Source organism: Rhopilema esculentum, chromosome 21 (genome assembly GCF_057945365.1).
Source record: "Rhopilema esculentum isolate cy_ngs chromosome 21, ASM5794536v1, whole genome shotgun sequence".
In the NCBI taxonomy this organism is placed as follows: Eukaryota; Metazoa; Cnidaria; class Scyphozoa; order Rhizostomeae; family Rhizostomatidae; genus Rhopilema; species Rhopilema esculentum.
This window is the reverse complement of record NC_142835.1, coordinates 9,637,149-9,654,071: the sequence shown is the minus strand read 5'-3', so window position 1 is coordinate 9,654,071 and position 16,923 is coordinate 9,637,149. Positions and strand designations below refer to the sequence as shown.

General features: G+C 37.7%; 1 protein-coding gene across 1 annotated transcript; it reads left to right on the top strand.

Moving 5' to 3' along the window:
* Positions 1 to 830: 830 nt before the first annotated feature.
* On the top strand, positions 831 to 16,323 carry LOC135684941 (uncharacterized). The gene is made up of 3 exons (XM_065200651.2): positions 831 to 971; positions 7,283 to 12,124; positions 13,188 to 16,323. The coding sequence occupies exon 2, from the start codon at positions 7,292 to 7,294 to the stop codon at positions 12,122 to 12,124; it is 4,833 nt and encodes a 1,610-aa protein (XP_065056723.2). The 5' UTR covers positions 831 to 971; positions 7,283 to 7,291; the 3' UTR covers positions 13,188 to 16,323.
* Positions 16,324 to 16,923: the final 600 nt, after the last annotated feature.

Here is a 16,923-nt window from a genome sequence, read left to right as displayed (position 1 = left end):
CAGAAAAATACACAATATTATTTCCTCGGAGCTTTACGAAAACATTCATTGTTACTTTTTCTAACTTCTATGGCATGTTTAATTTTCACAGTATCCGGCCTTATTAACAACAATTTAATAGGAAAGAGCCTTTCATTTCCTTAACTGATCACGTAAATTAGAATCACTGTTTTCAGAACGTTTTGTAAGCGTTTTTTTACCGTCAAAGAATTATTATAAGTACCAAGCAAAAAGCAAGTTATTTGTAGTAACCTGGCCTAACGTAGCTCGTCTATAGTAACGTAAAAGCTGGGTCACTCAGGCCATTTCTCGCCTTTCTTTAAAGATTGAAAAGGGGCTCTTCAAAGTCTGGCTCGGACCCTAACAATGTTGACCAACAAACGGTCCGTGCAAAGTCAAACTCGTTTCTAGGGATTTGCTCAATTAACTTAGGCGGAATTACTACCAACCGCAGCAATGTGTATTGTAACAAAAGACCAGCGAAGTAATTGAATTTTTTTCGGTACAATAACTTCAAAACATGCAACGATGGAACATAATCTTAGACTGTTCTTCTTTTTCCGACCCTTTCATTTGCGTTAGCAGACAACTATCAACTTGAACTTGGCCTTTGGAGCAGCAGCGAGGAACCCATATCGGTTTTCCCACCAAAAGTTTACTTGATAAGCATTCCTTACATTCTTATTATCTACAGCCGTTGTTGCGCTCGAACAATCGACTTTGATGCGCACAGTTTGCAATCCGTTGCCGGCAGGGCCGCGAGTGAAACGATTCTATAGCGAAAAACATCAACTCGATAGCAACCCCATAGATCCGTGGACAAGAGCATTCGGTTATAACATTCGCAGTCTTTGCTTTATTAATCGCTATAGCTGTTGGGGTCCAAGCTGTGTCTCATTCATCCTTCGTCAACCTATGCAAGGATAAAGGCCGCCATCTGACGTAAATGCAAAAGAAAAACAGTCTTAAAGGTTTGTTAATTACTTCTACTTTATTCTCTTGGAGTTTCGCAAAGCTAAAATCAAGCGTTTTTGAAAGATTTGAGCCAAGCCATGTTCCCTTTAGATCGGTTTGGGTCGCAGTCTAACATATCATTTCGTTAAAGGCATTTTAGCGCAAAATATCTTTGTCTTGTACCACTACAAAACTTATGAGTGAAATTTATCTTCACGAAATCTTTGATCAAAGTTTACTTCGAGGGAAACCTTTGGAACATGTTAAAATTGGTAGCAGAAGGATGTCAGTTTTGTTTATTTGTAGATTTTCTATTTTCTTTCAGGTAGTTGAAGTTAATTCCATTTCGTGACTTTTAGAATTCGTAACTTGTCGTAAACATTCGTAACTTCGCAATTTTCTTGTGACTTCAATGGTGTCATTAGGTTAGGTCACTGGCTTCTCATGTCAATAGGAACATCTGTATAAACTGTTTCTTTTTCATCTTTTATTGTAGTCTTTGAAGCGTGCTTATTGGGGTCTTATTGAAACGCTGTTGTTGTTCGTTTATTCTGGTGAGACTTAAAAGTTTTTTTGATGCATTTCTACTACCTTTTCCCCGAAGAAAGCTGCTGAAGCAGAACACTGTAGGACGAAATAAAATCTAGCGTAAATTGAGAAATTAAATTTATAAGGTAAATTGTTGGGTGAAATGGGAATAGAAAGTAAGGTTATCGTCACTTTTAGCGTAGCCGAGCTACAAGGACTTTATACATTTAGGAATGAGACCTTAAAAGTTTGTCTCGAACAAAGATTGTCTTTTTCCATTAACGTGGCTAAGTATCGCCCATAGAATTGCCAATATACACCTGAAGATCAACAAAACATTCAGAAATGCAAATATTTTTAAAGCAGCAGTTGCATTATAATACCGATGATAAAAATTCTAATAAAAAAGCAGTTTATTTTGTTTGCAGGATCGGGATATTTTGAGTTGCATTGTGTTCGTGTGTTTGTTTATGATTCGAAAGTTCAAAAATACTTTCCTTTTTGGTTCTTTGTTTATAAATGAATTAAAAATGCTCACAAAGCTACGTATTTGCCATTTGCGTTTTATGGAGAATTCCTCTTGCTTTGTCGTAATTATACTATTGGTTATAATAGGGATGATGTTAGTGAAGTTGACAAAATTAAGCTGGCAATGGTGTTAATTGTTGCACATCTCATAGCTGAATCATTCAAGCGACTGTTGCCCGAGTATCAAATAAAAAGTTATGGCAGGATTTCGAGTCAGAGAAAGAGCTGTTGGAAGTCCGTTTCTAATTATTAGCATACCATTACAAACTTAAAAAGGCTTGAAAAAAGCAAACATTTTGACTCATACTTGAACTTTTCGTCTGATACGCTTCAGAGTAGATAATGTCAGGATATAGATTGAGAACACTATACAAATATAAGACTTGCCAAGGCTGCTTTGTGTTATACAAATATACTCTCTTTTTAGTTTGCTATCACTTTACACTTTTTACATTTACTTCCCTACTTAAGTCAAAAAAAGAATTCTCCCGTCTTTGACAATCATTTATAAATTGTTATTTTTATGCTCCATTGAGGCTGTGGGAAACATTTGTTGGAATGTTGTCATTGTTGTCTAAACTTACGAAATGTTCAACAGAATAGGACCTAACACCGATCCTTGGCTAGCCCTTTGAATTTATGGTTGAATATTAAACCAAGCTCTGTGTATTTTTGATGAATATAAATGTCAAAAAACTTCTAAAATTCACTTTCCCATCTTTATCCCGCCAACCTTTTCGGTGAAATATTTTATCTGTTTGTCATTAAAGACTCTTGCGCAACCGTCACGCTTTGCGACTAATATCGTACTGCATGCGAATGCAGAACAGAACCAGTTTCTCAAGACAACTGTCGCTAAGCATGCCGGTTGCGCAAGAGCCTTCAAGCCTGGAAAATAAATAGTTAAGAATGCCTGTGAAGAAAGCAGCTAAAATTATCGTCCTATGTCGCTTCTTCAAGCGATGTAAATCCTTTTAACAACTGGCCAGTAGTTGAAGATATTCTACACTGCCATGTCTCTTATTATGCGAAGCGAATGCTTGGTTTGTAATTGTGGATAAAGATGCTACGTTAGTTTTTGTTTATATTGAAAATGTTTTGACAGTGTTCATCGTGCTATTTTGATAAATATCAAAGCTGTGCTTTAAGCAGAGTCATGCTCCAAATTGACCATCGAAATCTTTGTTCAATAGAAAAGGAGCAGCTTTGAAAAAATATCGGTTGCATTTAGGGTACCTGCACCTCAGGGCTGGCTCATAAGCTTACTTCTCTTTGCCCCATGGAGCTATTAAAAGCATTCTGATGTTAGTGCGTAGTGAAGCTGAAAAGACATAAGCTTTCTATGCAGTCCAAGAGAAAACGTCTTCGTTATGAAATGCCTTGCGTATTAGGGTCAATATTATTTGACATCGCAATTTCATTTGCAGTGGCATGTCATATTTATAAAATGGAATTCTTTTGGGACTACAAGCACGCCCCAACTTTTCGAGTGCTAAGTTTCTGGACGCCAACCGACCATCCCCTTTCTCTCCTTGCAATTGAGAAAGCATTGGTTTGGCATGAAAGAGAGCACAAAACAACCGCATAAATTTCGTCCTACCTTATTTCAGTATTTTACGGGGACATAAGATTTGAGAACCTTTTGCACTTTAGTGCTACCCTAAAACCTGTGCCAACCAAAGCCGGGCAAAATTGTTGCAGAGAAAGAATATCAAATTTAAAAAATCCAGCTACTAATGTCAATAATGATAGAACTTGCCTCTTCCACTGTAGTTACTTACAAGTGCGTTTTCTAAGAAATTACTCTAGGATGGCCATAAATTGATAACTGCGTCAAAGGGCTCGGATAAAAAATAAATATGAAGTAAAACACTGAGAAAATTAAGAAAGACCTCTTGTTTTGAATATTTGTTTTGATGTAAACTCGTTTAAGTTAGGCTTGCTCCAAGTCTATATTTCGTTCTTGAAAAGAGTATTTATTCATAAAAGATTTTTTGTCGTTCCACATTTTCCTTGCTTAGAGCCACCTGATCCCCTGCTAAAAGCAGATACCCTGCCAAAAGGTTTTCGTTAAAACAAGTCTAGCCAACAAACATGGAATACCCGCTATTGCTTGCAATGCTTGTCTTCCAAGAAACAGGGATTTCGGCTGGAATGGTCGCCTAGAAACACACCCCCAGTGAAAAATACAAAATATGTTTTTATGGGTGGTCGGTTTCATCTCTTTCTTTTAAGTGACAACAGACACACGAACTTGTGGTTGAATTTATTAATCGTTATTATGCAACCGGTGAGTTTCCCTTTCTTTATTTAAGAGATGTAACTGCCCAAGGATTATATACCATTAATTTTGCCTCTCTTTGTTTTTTATAGCAAATGACCTCATTCTATACAGGTTATATGCATCCAGTGTGGCGGCTTTTCGTATATCTTGGTTCAGTGCAGTTTTAATGGTATATTTTTGGATGACGCTCTAAGAACGTCAGAAAACAGACTTTGTTGCCAGCAGATACAAAGTCCTGCAAACTTTACTATACCCTGGGTACCAGAGCCGCAAAAATTTAACGGCAGCAAAAAATAATGAGAGCTGCGGAGGCAAAGGAGAGAGAAGAGGGAAAATTGCGTCTTCTTCCCTCTTCTCTCTCCTTCCAGGGAACCTTTACAAATGCTCCACTCCACCACAGTTCAAAGAAAGACATAATGTTAACCAAGGCTCAGTTCTGGTGTATGAACCGAGTAGTCTCGTGACTGAAAGTTTTTTTTACAGAAAGTTCAGCTTCCTGGGCATATTTGCTACAGACGTTTCTCGCTTTCAATAGGTGGAAGGGAAAGTTGCGTAACGCAGTTTACGAACGCAGGCACCTTAGTTCGATAACTTAGGGCCTCAGAGCAAAAAGGGGCCCCCAAGATACCCATGTTTCTTTAGACTTCACTCAAGTTCCCCTCGTTTTCAAAAGCCCTAGAACTTCATTCACTGCTGCATTAAATCAGCTCATCCTAATTAACGTGGTAAAGTATCATGTTTACACCTTCTTTTTGTGCCTGACATGTTCTACCCCTGTCGGTGGGTTTGCTTACCATAAATGGGGGCCCGTCTCAGTTGTTGCCAAAGTGACCAATAGGAGTGGCAGCACTTCCCACAGTTTTCACCTGAGATGCCTGACCCGTAATTGGAACATTAGTCCCTTGAGGTGTGAAGGGTATTGCATTCTACTCTGATGCACAACTATGGATGAATATATAAAGATTCAAAACATGGAGCAAGGATATTACCTGGTATTATAGAAGGGGTAAAATGGCCCGTCGATTTGGCTATGGATATAGGAATTGTAAGTGCAACACGCAAGTGCAAAATACTTTTGTGCCGGTGTCATATGCGTTTCGGTAACCTTATGCATTTCGGTCCGGGTACTCAAACGCATGGCATTTGGGTTATGCAAAATCGTACCCAAGCACTTAAACAATAGGGTATCAAAACGAATGGTGGAATTTAGCATGCGAACCGGTCTGGGAACACAAATGTTCTGGTTCATATTGTTCAGAATGTAAAGAACAATCGAACTATTCCTAATAAGGGGGTACTAACAAGGAGCAGTGCTGTGATTTCCCTTGTTAAGTTTATGCAAAAAAGTACAACATTAATGGCGACTCCAAAGTTTTCTTGATTGAAAAGTGTGAAATTTTAAACTCAAAATACATTGTGTTCAATTTGTTAATAATAACGAGTCACAATATCGCACTACGATGAAATCACATGATTTGAAACACATTGCATTTTACAATGTTACATATTTGCATAGGGTACCAAAACGCATATTACACCGGTAAGGACAGGCTTGACACCAGCATAAGCACAATCATTCACCTTACGGACTTGTTGGTGCATACGCGCAACAGATTTGAGAAATTAAGCTGATGCTTATTCTCATGGAAGCTTTAGCTTCGGGAAGGCGGCTGCATGCTAAAATTTTATTAGGCGATGCTTGTCAGGTTTTGACTAGAGACTTGCCACTTTGGAGATGCGATAGTTGCTCTTTCTTTGGCAATCCGCCTGGGAAAAACCAAAACAGATACAGCTGTGGGCAAATGGATTGTGGCACAGAATAGAGATATCTCCCTTATGTGGTTGTGGGCGATTACCATAAACTTGAAAAAAAATATCAATAAGTTAGTATGCTTGATGCCTCAGAATACATAATTTTTCATGGTGATTGTTGTCAAGCAACAGTCAGTAGGAAAGGGTTGGTTTGCTGGTGATTTCATTAACATATCGACAAAAATTCAGTTTGTGATGGTTTTTGCGATGAAGTCTATGAAAGAAATAAGAGAAATACCAAAATTATCTGCACATTACCTCTTGGCCTAGATACCTTTTCATTACAAGAAAACGTCAAATAAAAATTGTAATTATTCTTGTATCCAGTGGTACAAGAAATGTGACTTAGGCTATCCTTCTATTGAAAATTGTACAATACCTGAAATAGGTTTTTAGTATAGAGTGCTTGTGGTTAGCCGAAATAGATTTAAATCCATAAAGCTAGCCTCTTTTGCAACATTTGCCCAGAGTAATGTACCAAATTTACTGAGACAGTATAGTACTAACTCTGTCAGCCGGACGACATAAAGCTTAAAAATTAGGATAATCAGAAAAATTAAATGATTTGTTTTGTATCCAGCTTCTTTTTCCATTCCAAAATCTTACCGCATTATGCAAAATGGCACTTAAAAGCACTTGATGTTCTGTGGGGGCCATGTGAAGTTGTTGGTTTAAACAGATTTGTTGAGATTCAATGAGATTGTTATTATTTTTGAATATCTTTCTTATTTTTTGATGAAAAGGTATCCAGGCTGGAAAGGCCTCTAATTTGTCATAGCCCTGGCTTTTTTCCTTCAGCCAATGTATTCCATCCCAGCATTGTCATTACATTAAGCCTTTCACCTTTACGATACTCATTGCTTGATTTTAAGCTACTAGATGTTACTCAGGCTAGGGCGTTGCTGTGTATACAGCCTTTTCATCTGACCGACAACATTTTCAACATAAAAACTTAACTGTTTCCTAATTTTCAGTTCTGATGCCTTTTTCAACTATCGTCTCTAATGGTTATTTTTTCAAATGAACAAAAAACAATCAAATACTTTGTCCAATAGGCCATCACACATTGCTTCGTAAAAAGCTTTGCAAATTTCTCTTTAAAGCTAGTTTTCAGACTATATACATTGCCAGCCCGTCAGAAAACGTTTTGACTGTAACGAGTCATTTTATCAACAGCACTCAAAGATGGATAGAACTAGAGGAGAGCAGAGCAAATCCATGTTGTATAGTTATTATACCTTGGCTCATGCCATGACACCTCGACGAAATTCACCTACTCACGGAAAGCCTGCAAGAAAATATGACATAGAGAGTGGCGATGAGACAGACAGGAGCCTAGATAACGAGGTTATCGAGTCATTTTTCATGGACGAAATAAACGAGAACACAGAATCTTGCTCGCTGAATTCTAGTCGAGAGAATCTTTTGGATGGAGAGCCTGTCAAGGAGACGAAGCCGAATAGCAGACCAGGCTCTGCAAGGAGAGCGTCATACAGAAACCCTGAGCTGCCTGTTGATGAGAGAATAAAAGTTTTGGAAGAGGGCTTGAAAGAAGCGGATATGGAGCGTGAAGTAGTTTTGTCATGTCTCGGGAAAGAGTATCTTGAAAGGATTACAATGCAAAATTGTTTGCAAGAAATCTGCTCGAAGTCAGGCTATAGTTACGAGGCAGTCGTTTCCAACATTGAAGCGCAAAGTGGAGCAAAAAACATTTTGGAGAACATTATTGAAACAAGGACAAAAGCTTTGTTGGGAAGCAAAGAAAGACAGAATGATACGTCAGAAAAACCACAGAAATCGAATGATAACCAGGGCATTAGTGAAGGAGAATGGGATTGTACTAAAACAGTACCAAACAGTAGACACTCGGAGGTGGTTTTGGACAAAGCAAAAGAGGAAAGGTTAAAAGAGGTCCTAATGAAATTCACTCAAGCTGAGAAGGAGAAGGTAAACACAGGATTGAATAAAAAGAATGATAGACATGAAAATTCCCACACAGATGAAACAAAGGGCCCACCAAAAGGTAAACAGAGCCTTTTAGCAGAAACCACGGCCAATGATAACAGCAGTGTGGAGAATAAAGAAGCAAATTCAGAGATTGATAACAAAAGTATTGTTTTTAATGACCAATCACAGCCCAAGATTTTTGACTCATTGAAAACAAGTAAAACAACTAGATACAACTTTGAAAAGACCTCTGAAAGTTGTAACCCAGGTCGAGCAATTGAACGGTCGTCTTTGACAGAGGAGAAAAGAAGCAATTCTAAAGATTCTGAATTATCAGGTAAACACACCAGTTTGAGCATGCCAGAAAAATCTGAGAGAATAACACTTAACAGTGGCAACTCGATTTTGAGAAGCATAGAGCTGAAAGCAAAAGGTTCCTCAGAAAGAAATATAGATTCCATTGATGAAGGAATATTGATGATAAAAACATATTTATCAGAGCTGAAGGAAGAGAACAAAACCTCTAGCCAATTTTCTGGTGTTGAACATCAAATTACCAATCAGGGGATAAAGAGAAGCTCTCTTTCTCGGGAGTCTCCAGAACGTAGCCGCAAATTTTCATTAAATGAAACAAGGAGGGTCCAGCCAGAACTCCATGATTTGCCGCAGAGAAGGAGCAGCTTTTCTGAAGGAACGAGTATGAATAAGGGAAAACAGACAGAACATAAATCAACCGTTGAAAGCCGGCTTTTCAAGCCTACGGTTTCCAGTAGAAATAAGGTGAAAGATAGATTAGCCCGCAAAGACACGGAAAGCGATACAGAGGGAGGCAGAAAACGCAGTGGACGCAGCAAAAAGGCAGGTGGGCTGAAACGTAGTACATCGGATGTAAGGCACGGCCCAAAGCGACAGTTTTACAGTTACACATCGGCCGAGGAGGATAGCTCTATTGACGGGGACACAATGGAGCGAAAGGATCTGGAAGATGAGGCGAATCCGTTACACTTCGTATACGATATCAGCCCAGAAATGAAAAATCGCGAACACGGTAAAATAATGACTATTCTTTCGATGCTGCAAGATCAGAAACGAAATTGGGAATTAGAATCGAAAGCGTTAAAAGAAAAACTGGATGCTGAATGTAAACTAAGGTCGGACTTAGCCCATGACAACAATGTTTTGCGCAAAAGTCTAGAAGCAGCCAACCATGCGATCAAAGAAATTAATTCTAAAGTTCAAGAATTGAAACTAACAATCGTGCCATTGAGAGAGGAGAATTCGAAGCTGCGAGAGCAGAATCAGAATGTAAAAGCAAAACTAGACTTACTGCGTAAGGACAAAACAAGCATGATGCAGGAACTCCAAGAATTACAACAGTCGACGAATCGATTTGAAGAGAGGTTGCAAATAATCAGTGATCTATACCGCAATGGGAGATTAAATCTTGTTGATCAGAACAATAACTCGCAAAAGGACTCTGAATCAGCGAATGTGGATTTGAAGATTCTGCTAGAAGTTTCTAATGATAGCGAGGAGCTTGGTAAATCAACTGTGTCAGCCAAAAGGTCAAACCGAGGCCGAGACAGTTCAAAAAGACATAGTTTTCATGGATTTGAAAGAATTGACGAGTTGGCAGGAAATGCGGAGGAGCTGTTGGCAGAGAAAGAGAAGGTTGAACAAGAAAACGAGAGTCTGAAGAAGGAGTTGATTGAAATGCGAGAAAGAATCAAGGCAGAAAGAGAAAATGACAATGAATGCGAGAGTGATTCTGTTAATCGTAGAAAGGGGTGGCGCATGCAGCGGGAGGAGAGCAAGCACAGAATAATTCGAGAAATTTTGAAAACAGAATCAAATCAGGTATATGGAAGGCCATATGCAAGCTGTACAGACCTAACTTTAGATGATAAAGAGGAACGAGCAAAGATGGAAATGCTAGCATTAAAGCAGAGTGAGTACAACTCAAGAAAAAGAAATGAAGGCAGAGGGGGCAAGGGCGGGATGAAGGAGAATGAAACCGATCTAACGGCAAATTCAGGAGGGCTCTCGTTTACAGTAAAATTCGAGAAGAAAGATGAATCGAAAACAGGTATCTCATGGAAGGAAGAGAGTGAGAAAATCAATAAACGTCTTGCAACCTGCAAATTTGAGAAATTGAAGCCAAAAGATGTTGATCAGACTGATAGGGGTTTGGTGGAACAAAAAAGCAAGGATAAAAGACAATCCTCCCAAGCTTGTGTGACTTCAGATGACAATAAAACTATTTGTAACAAAGATACAGAGAAGATTAGTGAAGAATGGATACAAAATACTGAGGAAACAGTCACTAGTTTGGAGGCTGAATACACGTCAGAGCAAAGAAATACTTTCAGCTTCACCAGCCCTTTTAAAGGACCTGTTGGAAGTGGATTGGAAGAGGACGTTAGCCGTGTTGAGGCAAACGGTAGCTCTGCCTATAATGAAAATTCAGGGAAAAGAAACGGAAATGGCTCTAAACAAAAGGAGGGCTTGTTTCATAGTCCCCAATGGCCACTTGTAAGAGAAAAAATCCAAGAAATTTACAAACAACCAGTGGAAATATTAGAGCAGTCTTTTGTTTGGAAAGGGTCGGAAAAGAGAGACACCAGCTCAAGGGGCCAGAGTAAAATGCCAAACGTCGAACGTCATGAGTGGAGACGTACAAATGAGCACCAAAATGAGGCTAAGCATTCTATGATAAGACCTGAGAGCAACTCTTTCTCCAAGGCAACTAGAGTGAATGGTGATGTAGAAGATGGCAAGGAAAGACCTCGTATCAGAGACGAGCTGCTGATTAGAGAATATGGCGATGGGTGGAAAGATGGCGAAGATAGGACAGTTGATAATAATTGGCAAAGAAAAAGCAGAAGTGAAGAAATACAAAGCTATGAAGACTATCGTAGGAAACTTCGACAAAGAGAGTTGGAGAAGGCATACTCAAATCAATATGGAGCTTCAATCAATGGGAATGAAATGACGTCAGATAAAGATGATAACCGTAACTATGATTATGAATTTAACCGAAGTTTAGAAGGAAAATACGAAGTCGCTGCATATCAAGCCACCAACAGTATTAATGACTATAAACAAAAGGCAAACGAGTTTTCTAATGGTGTTCAAAAATCGAGAGAAGATTCTTCGTGGGTCAAGGTACCAGTGTACTTGAAACAACCGAAAAGGGAAGAATCTGCTGGAAGAAGCATCACTCCAGAAGGCAGTTTCAAACACCTCGAAACTCAAGGGGGATCTATGATGCATGAAGGGTCGAAGCTAATCGAGGAAACAATCACTAAGGTTGAGTCCGCTTTTGCGACCACCAAACCAGCACCGAAACGGGTTGTGAGCAAACGAAGTAATGAGAAGTCAAAATCGAGCAAAATTAGTAAAGAATTTGTAAGAAGGTCACCCGGAACAGTTATGTATCTTGATGAACTTGCTGAGTATGATTCAGATAGCTCATATGACGTGCCTGTGCCAAGACGAACCAAATCGCTTAGGAAGCCAAGGCCAAAGTCGGACGTTTTTCCTAACAAACACACGGATGTGGATATGTTTGAAGGAAGTAGAGCCGTAAATGACAGTGCTTTTCGACGAAATCGCTCTCTGAGGTTACCAAGAAAAACAAAGGATGATATGTTCTCTGTTGATATCTCCTTTGAAAACGGATCCCAAGATGATTCTGCGATAGTATTGCATTCAGAATATTCACATTCAACTCCAAAACATCAGAGCTCTTTTCAATCGGCTTTCGTGCAGTCAGATGCTGCTTATTGCAACTACTCTTACTCTGGTAGTGAGGAGCAGAAATGTCAGCACCATCAACCGCAGCGTAGCCAAGCAGACGGGTTTACAAGGGCACGTTTTCAAAGTGAGACTGGAACCTCGACTACAAGATCATCTGGAAGAAGATCTAAATCTCCAGGCGGATTTTCATGCGAAATGTGCAGAGAGATGAGCAAAAAGAAGAGCTCTCAAGAAAAGTATTGCTGGGAAAAGTATTTTCCGATTGGTGAGACTACAGTTGAAACAAGAATCATCAAAGAGGATTATGTTTAGGTTTGTTTATCTTGTTTAATGTTTCATTCTTACATCATTTTAGTCATATTATGGCTATACGAAACTTTCTGTGAAATGTTACAATATAATGCCCACGCCACTTTTAAGACATTTAGAAATTATACTTGAAAAACATTACTTTTATAACTTTGTTGTAGCAGTCATAATTCATATTCCTTGCAAATATTATGTGTAAACCCCCTGGATGGAATATGTCCCATATAATCCACCTGTTCAACCTGATCCAACCGGAACCCGAAGCGCTCTGCATCAATATTTTAAACATAACTGAGAGGTTTGATGACAGATTTTAACTTTTTCTTTAACCGTTAATGCCCACCATATATTTAGCAACCACTTTAGCAGTAATTAAATTCAAACAATACAAAGCAATCTTAAAGAAGCAAAGCAATTTTATAAAAGCACAGCAATTTTATACACCTTGCTCACGCCCATTTTGAGTATCATGTCAGCCTGGCTGATCAAAAGCAATATTTTTTTACGTTAAAATGGACTTTTCAAGAACAGTGAAAACACCTTTTTAAAAATAATGAACTTATTGCGCGTTTCTAGTAGGAGCAGGTGCAGACAAGTCCAAATGTACCCTTCTTCACATTTTAGGTTATGAAATTTGATTCATTTTCAAATCGCTAATGGACCAAAAATCCTCCTGATGTTTTCTTTGAAGCTAGAAAAGTGTTTAGCAAAAAAGCATGTGTACATAGCAGTTGAAACGTGGTAACCTGGCACAAAGCACACGACACATAGTTTATGGTCCATGGTACATGAGACTTGCTTCATAATACTTGGTACAAGGTTCATAGCATATTGTACATGGTACGAGAAACATAGTACATGCGATTGCCCACTTTTAACGATTATGCCATTTGATCGCCTAGGTACACTGTCAAAGCTCTACATTAAGGCTGCTGGCTATCTTGAATTTCTGATCTGTACAAAAATATTGTTTGCTCTTCAAGACCATCTCTGTTTAGGCCAGCTCTCAAGATTGTTTAATGTTTTGTTTAGTTTTTTAAAAAATGAATATACTTACTCTTTTCAGCAACTTACGAGCGCATTTTGGAGTTTAAGCACGACTTTTGGTGCATCTTGAGGGGACCGTTTTCTGGTGATAAAAAAGAAAGCAAACGGAGGGAACTGACCCTAGCAAGATTGAATAACAAACTTTTTGGCCGGTGATTGAATCACAAACTTTTCAAGTAATTTTTTTAACCTTTAACCAAAATCAAAGGTATCATTTCAGCTGTAATTTAAATGTCTTAGCAGATATATCTAATCAAAAACGGTGATTCAAGCTAATTTATTCCACTTAATGGTATCATCTGTATATTTTTAATGTATAAATTTGCATTTGGGTATTGTGGTATTTTTATATAGTATGTTTGTTTGCGAAATGGAGAATGGTTAATTAAAAAAATCGTTGTTTTCGATTATTTTCTCGTTATCTTACCTCAAAATTATGGTTGTATATCAATGTAGACAGTTGTCCGATGATCGCAATAAGCGTGCAACACAGAGTAGCAATTCAGGTTAGGATCGTCCTTTTCTGTACATCAAAGGCGTGTACATCTCTGCCTCTGATGCATCAAGCACTTTATGGCAGACCAGTAAAAAGTAATATTCATTACCAATGTAAATAAGAAATTATGTTGCTTATTGTGCCAAGAGGCTAATTTACAGGAAAATCACGAGATTAGCATGCTGGCAGGGATACCAAGCGTAGGGGGAATCTAAGGTTGCTATTACATTCTATGAGCTAACTGATACTACAAGAATTTTCTTTCACTCGTTATTAATTTTTTCCCACCTCAAAGATAATTATATTTCTCCAACTTTTAGAAGTATTATGCGTGCTAGGCCCTTCTCATTAGAATTAGGAATTGAAACCAGCGGAATTCATTTTGCAAGAGGCACAATTGTCTTTTTCTGTCTATATATCTTGTCACTTTTCAGCCCTGCTGCCCTTAGACTATTTGAGTCCAATGCTGTTAAATGTTGGATCTACAATGCTGCAAAGCAAAAGATTCTGGTGACCAGTCGTTTGTACCCTGGGTACCAAAGCCGCATACATCCGAGAGTGGAAACAGAAGATAGGAGTGGAAAAGCGGTAGCTTGATGTATTAAATTTTACGGTACCCTGCATAAACGAGGGATTTAGACTTTTAAGCGTTTTAAAGATCTCCATTCAATGGATCTTCATACAAGAATAATTTCATTGTTGCATTTAAATTCCTATTTGGCTTAGGAGGTAATTCACTATATGTGTGCGATCCTGTTGTATATGAAGAGTTTCAAGACAGGTTCTTGTGCTTTTTCAATATTTTGCGAAGGCTCACACGCGGGAAAACCTCAAATCAAGAAAAAATAGTTAAAGTTTGAGTGTACGATAAATTATTTTTCTTTTAAAAGGACAAAAGATTTTAGCTGTTTTAAAACTAGCTGAATTGCAGCTTTTGTGCAAAATTCAGAAATGGTTCTTCAATATCGAGCATACAGTCGAGTGTAGTAATGTCACATTTTTTACGGACTTGACTTTGGCATCCTGAATGTTCAGGTTTGTTCCTAAATATTTATGTTATATAAATATTTAGGTCCACTGGTATGTTTCTATTTTACTTTATAATAAAGGACCCATAAGTTGAAAGTAGCCTGGAGCACAGACTGCACAATACATCATTTATGTACACTTTAAAAAGAATAGGATCAAGGAAAGAGCCTCACTGCACCCTGAAAGCATTGTCTGGTAAGAGCTGCAAGTGTTATTTATACGAACTAATTGTTTACGTAATTTTATGTAAGAACCAATGTAGACGAACGCATCTTCATTGAACCTATAAGGACAGAGTTTAGAGACGAGCAAATCATGTGAAAAGAGTCCATTAGAATAGCGCATATAATGCAGTCATTGTCAAGTTTCAATCTGCAATTCTCAATCAAACATATCATTGTTAATGATTAATACTATGCTCCATATACCTTCCTATATGCTGCTATGAAGATTTAGGAGACTCCATCATTATTGGAGATGAGCTGCTGATTTTGCTGTAATTTTTCATATGCTTTAGAGAAGGTATTAAGAACTCTAAATAGCTAATCAAAACTTCTTTTCAGCAGGAAGGTCGCATTTTCCTTTGTACAATGGGTATACAACCGTATGTTCTTCATTGTCTTGAAATCTATGGTTACAAGTTATTCGGTTGATAGAATGTAGTAAAGGCGCAGTAACCTCGTTTTCTGTCAAGGACACAAGTTATGGTGGTACAACATATTCACTCTTTTACTTCCTAACATTAAGAGTTTTCAGTACCTCTAAAACCTCTTGACTCTAGACTTAGTGAAGGAGAAGGATTGAAAACATCTTCAGAATATTTGATTATTGCTAAGAGAATAGGATTCTTGAAGCGATGATAAAGTGGTGTGGTCAGCTCTTGACAATAAAATATATGACTGTGGTATATTTCTTGATTTGAAAAAAGGCTTTTTATACTGTCTTTTGCAATATTTTGCTATCGAAACTAGAACACTATGGTACCAGAGAAAATGTTCTCAGATAGTTTGATTCCTGTCTATTAGATATAATCAAATTAATGGTACTAACTCTGATTGTATGAATGTTACTTGTGGTGTTCTTCAGGGATCAGTACTTGGACCTCTTTATTTCCTACTTTTTATGAACGACTTGCCAAATGCCTCAACAAATTAAAATTTTGCTGATGAATCTCTTTGCTGATGATAGCAATATTTACTATGATACTGAAACTCTCGATGAATTTGTTAAAAAAGTAGCAATGAATATAGACAAAAATAAATATTTAATCTTCCATTCTACCAACTAATTGATACGTCCAGACACTACAATTGAAACAGGGGAAAGCTCATCACCAGAATCAAATATGTTATGTTTCTAGGTTTTCTGCTTGCCAAAAATCTAAGCTGGAAGAATAATGACAGCAAACTTTACAAAAATCGGCATTCAAAAATCGAACTTAAAATATTGTATCACTGTCTAGGGACAAACATTATCCTCCTACCTGAACCTCTAGCCAATATTCAAACTGCAAATAAAGCTGTCAGAGCTATTTCGCATTAAACTTTTCTTTCTCCTTCTCTTCCCATTTTGAAGAAGGTCTTACCTTTGAGACTTCCACATATTTTACAGCTGAGACTATGAACATTTGTTTATAAATTATTTTAGTACAAATTCTTTTAGTACAAATATTCAACAACACTCTACTCAGCAATTTAGTCGCGGTAGTTTTCTACTAATAAAAATAGCTTTCAATAAGGCCTGAAGTCTATTCGATACATGGGGGCAAAATTGTGAAATGTCCTACCATTAGAACTCAGAAATTCGCCTTCAAAATATTAATTTTTTAAAAATCTTGTAATTGTTTTACCAACTAATGATGATTTCTTCAAATTAGTCTACATTTTGCTTTTATCTGTTGTTGACTCAAAACAACTCACAGGCAATTTCATACTTCTGGCACAACAAATTAAGCAAAAATGCGTCGAATTTATTTGGAGGGGTGGGGGGGGGTGTTCTCTCCTCGGTTGGTTTGTCACTAATGAGAGAGTTTCCTTCTTTGAATAATTTTCTGTGCACTATAGGAACTCGTTTCTCTACTCTGTGTTTGTTCATTGAATTGATTCTTTTTCTTGTTATGTTTATATCATCAAACTAGAGTCCCTGAGTTTTGAATATGATAACGAAGGCTCCGAATAACATAATAATAATAATAATAACACGAATCTTTATACAGGATTAACACTTCAAC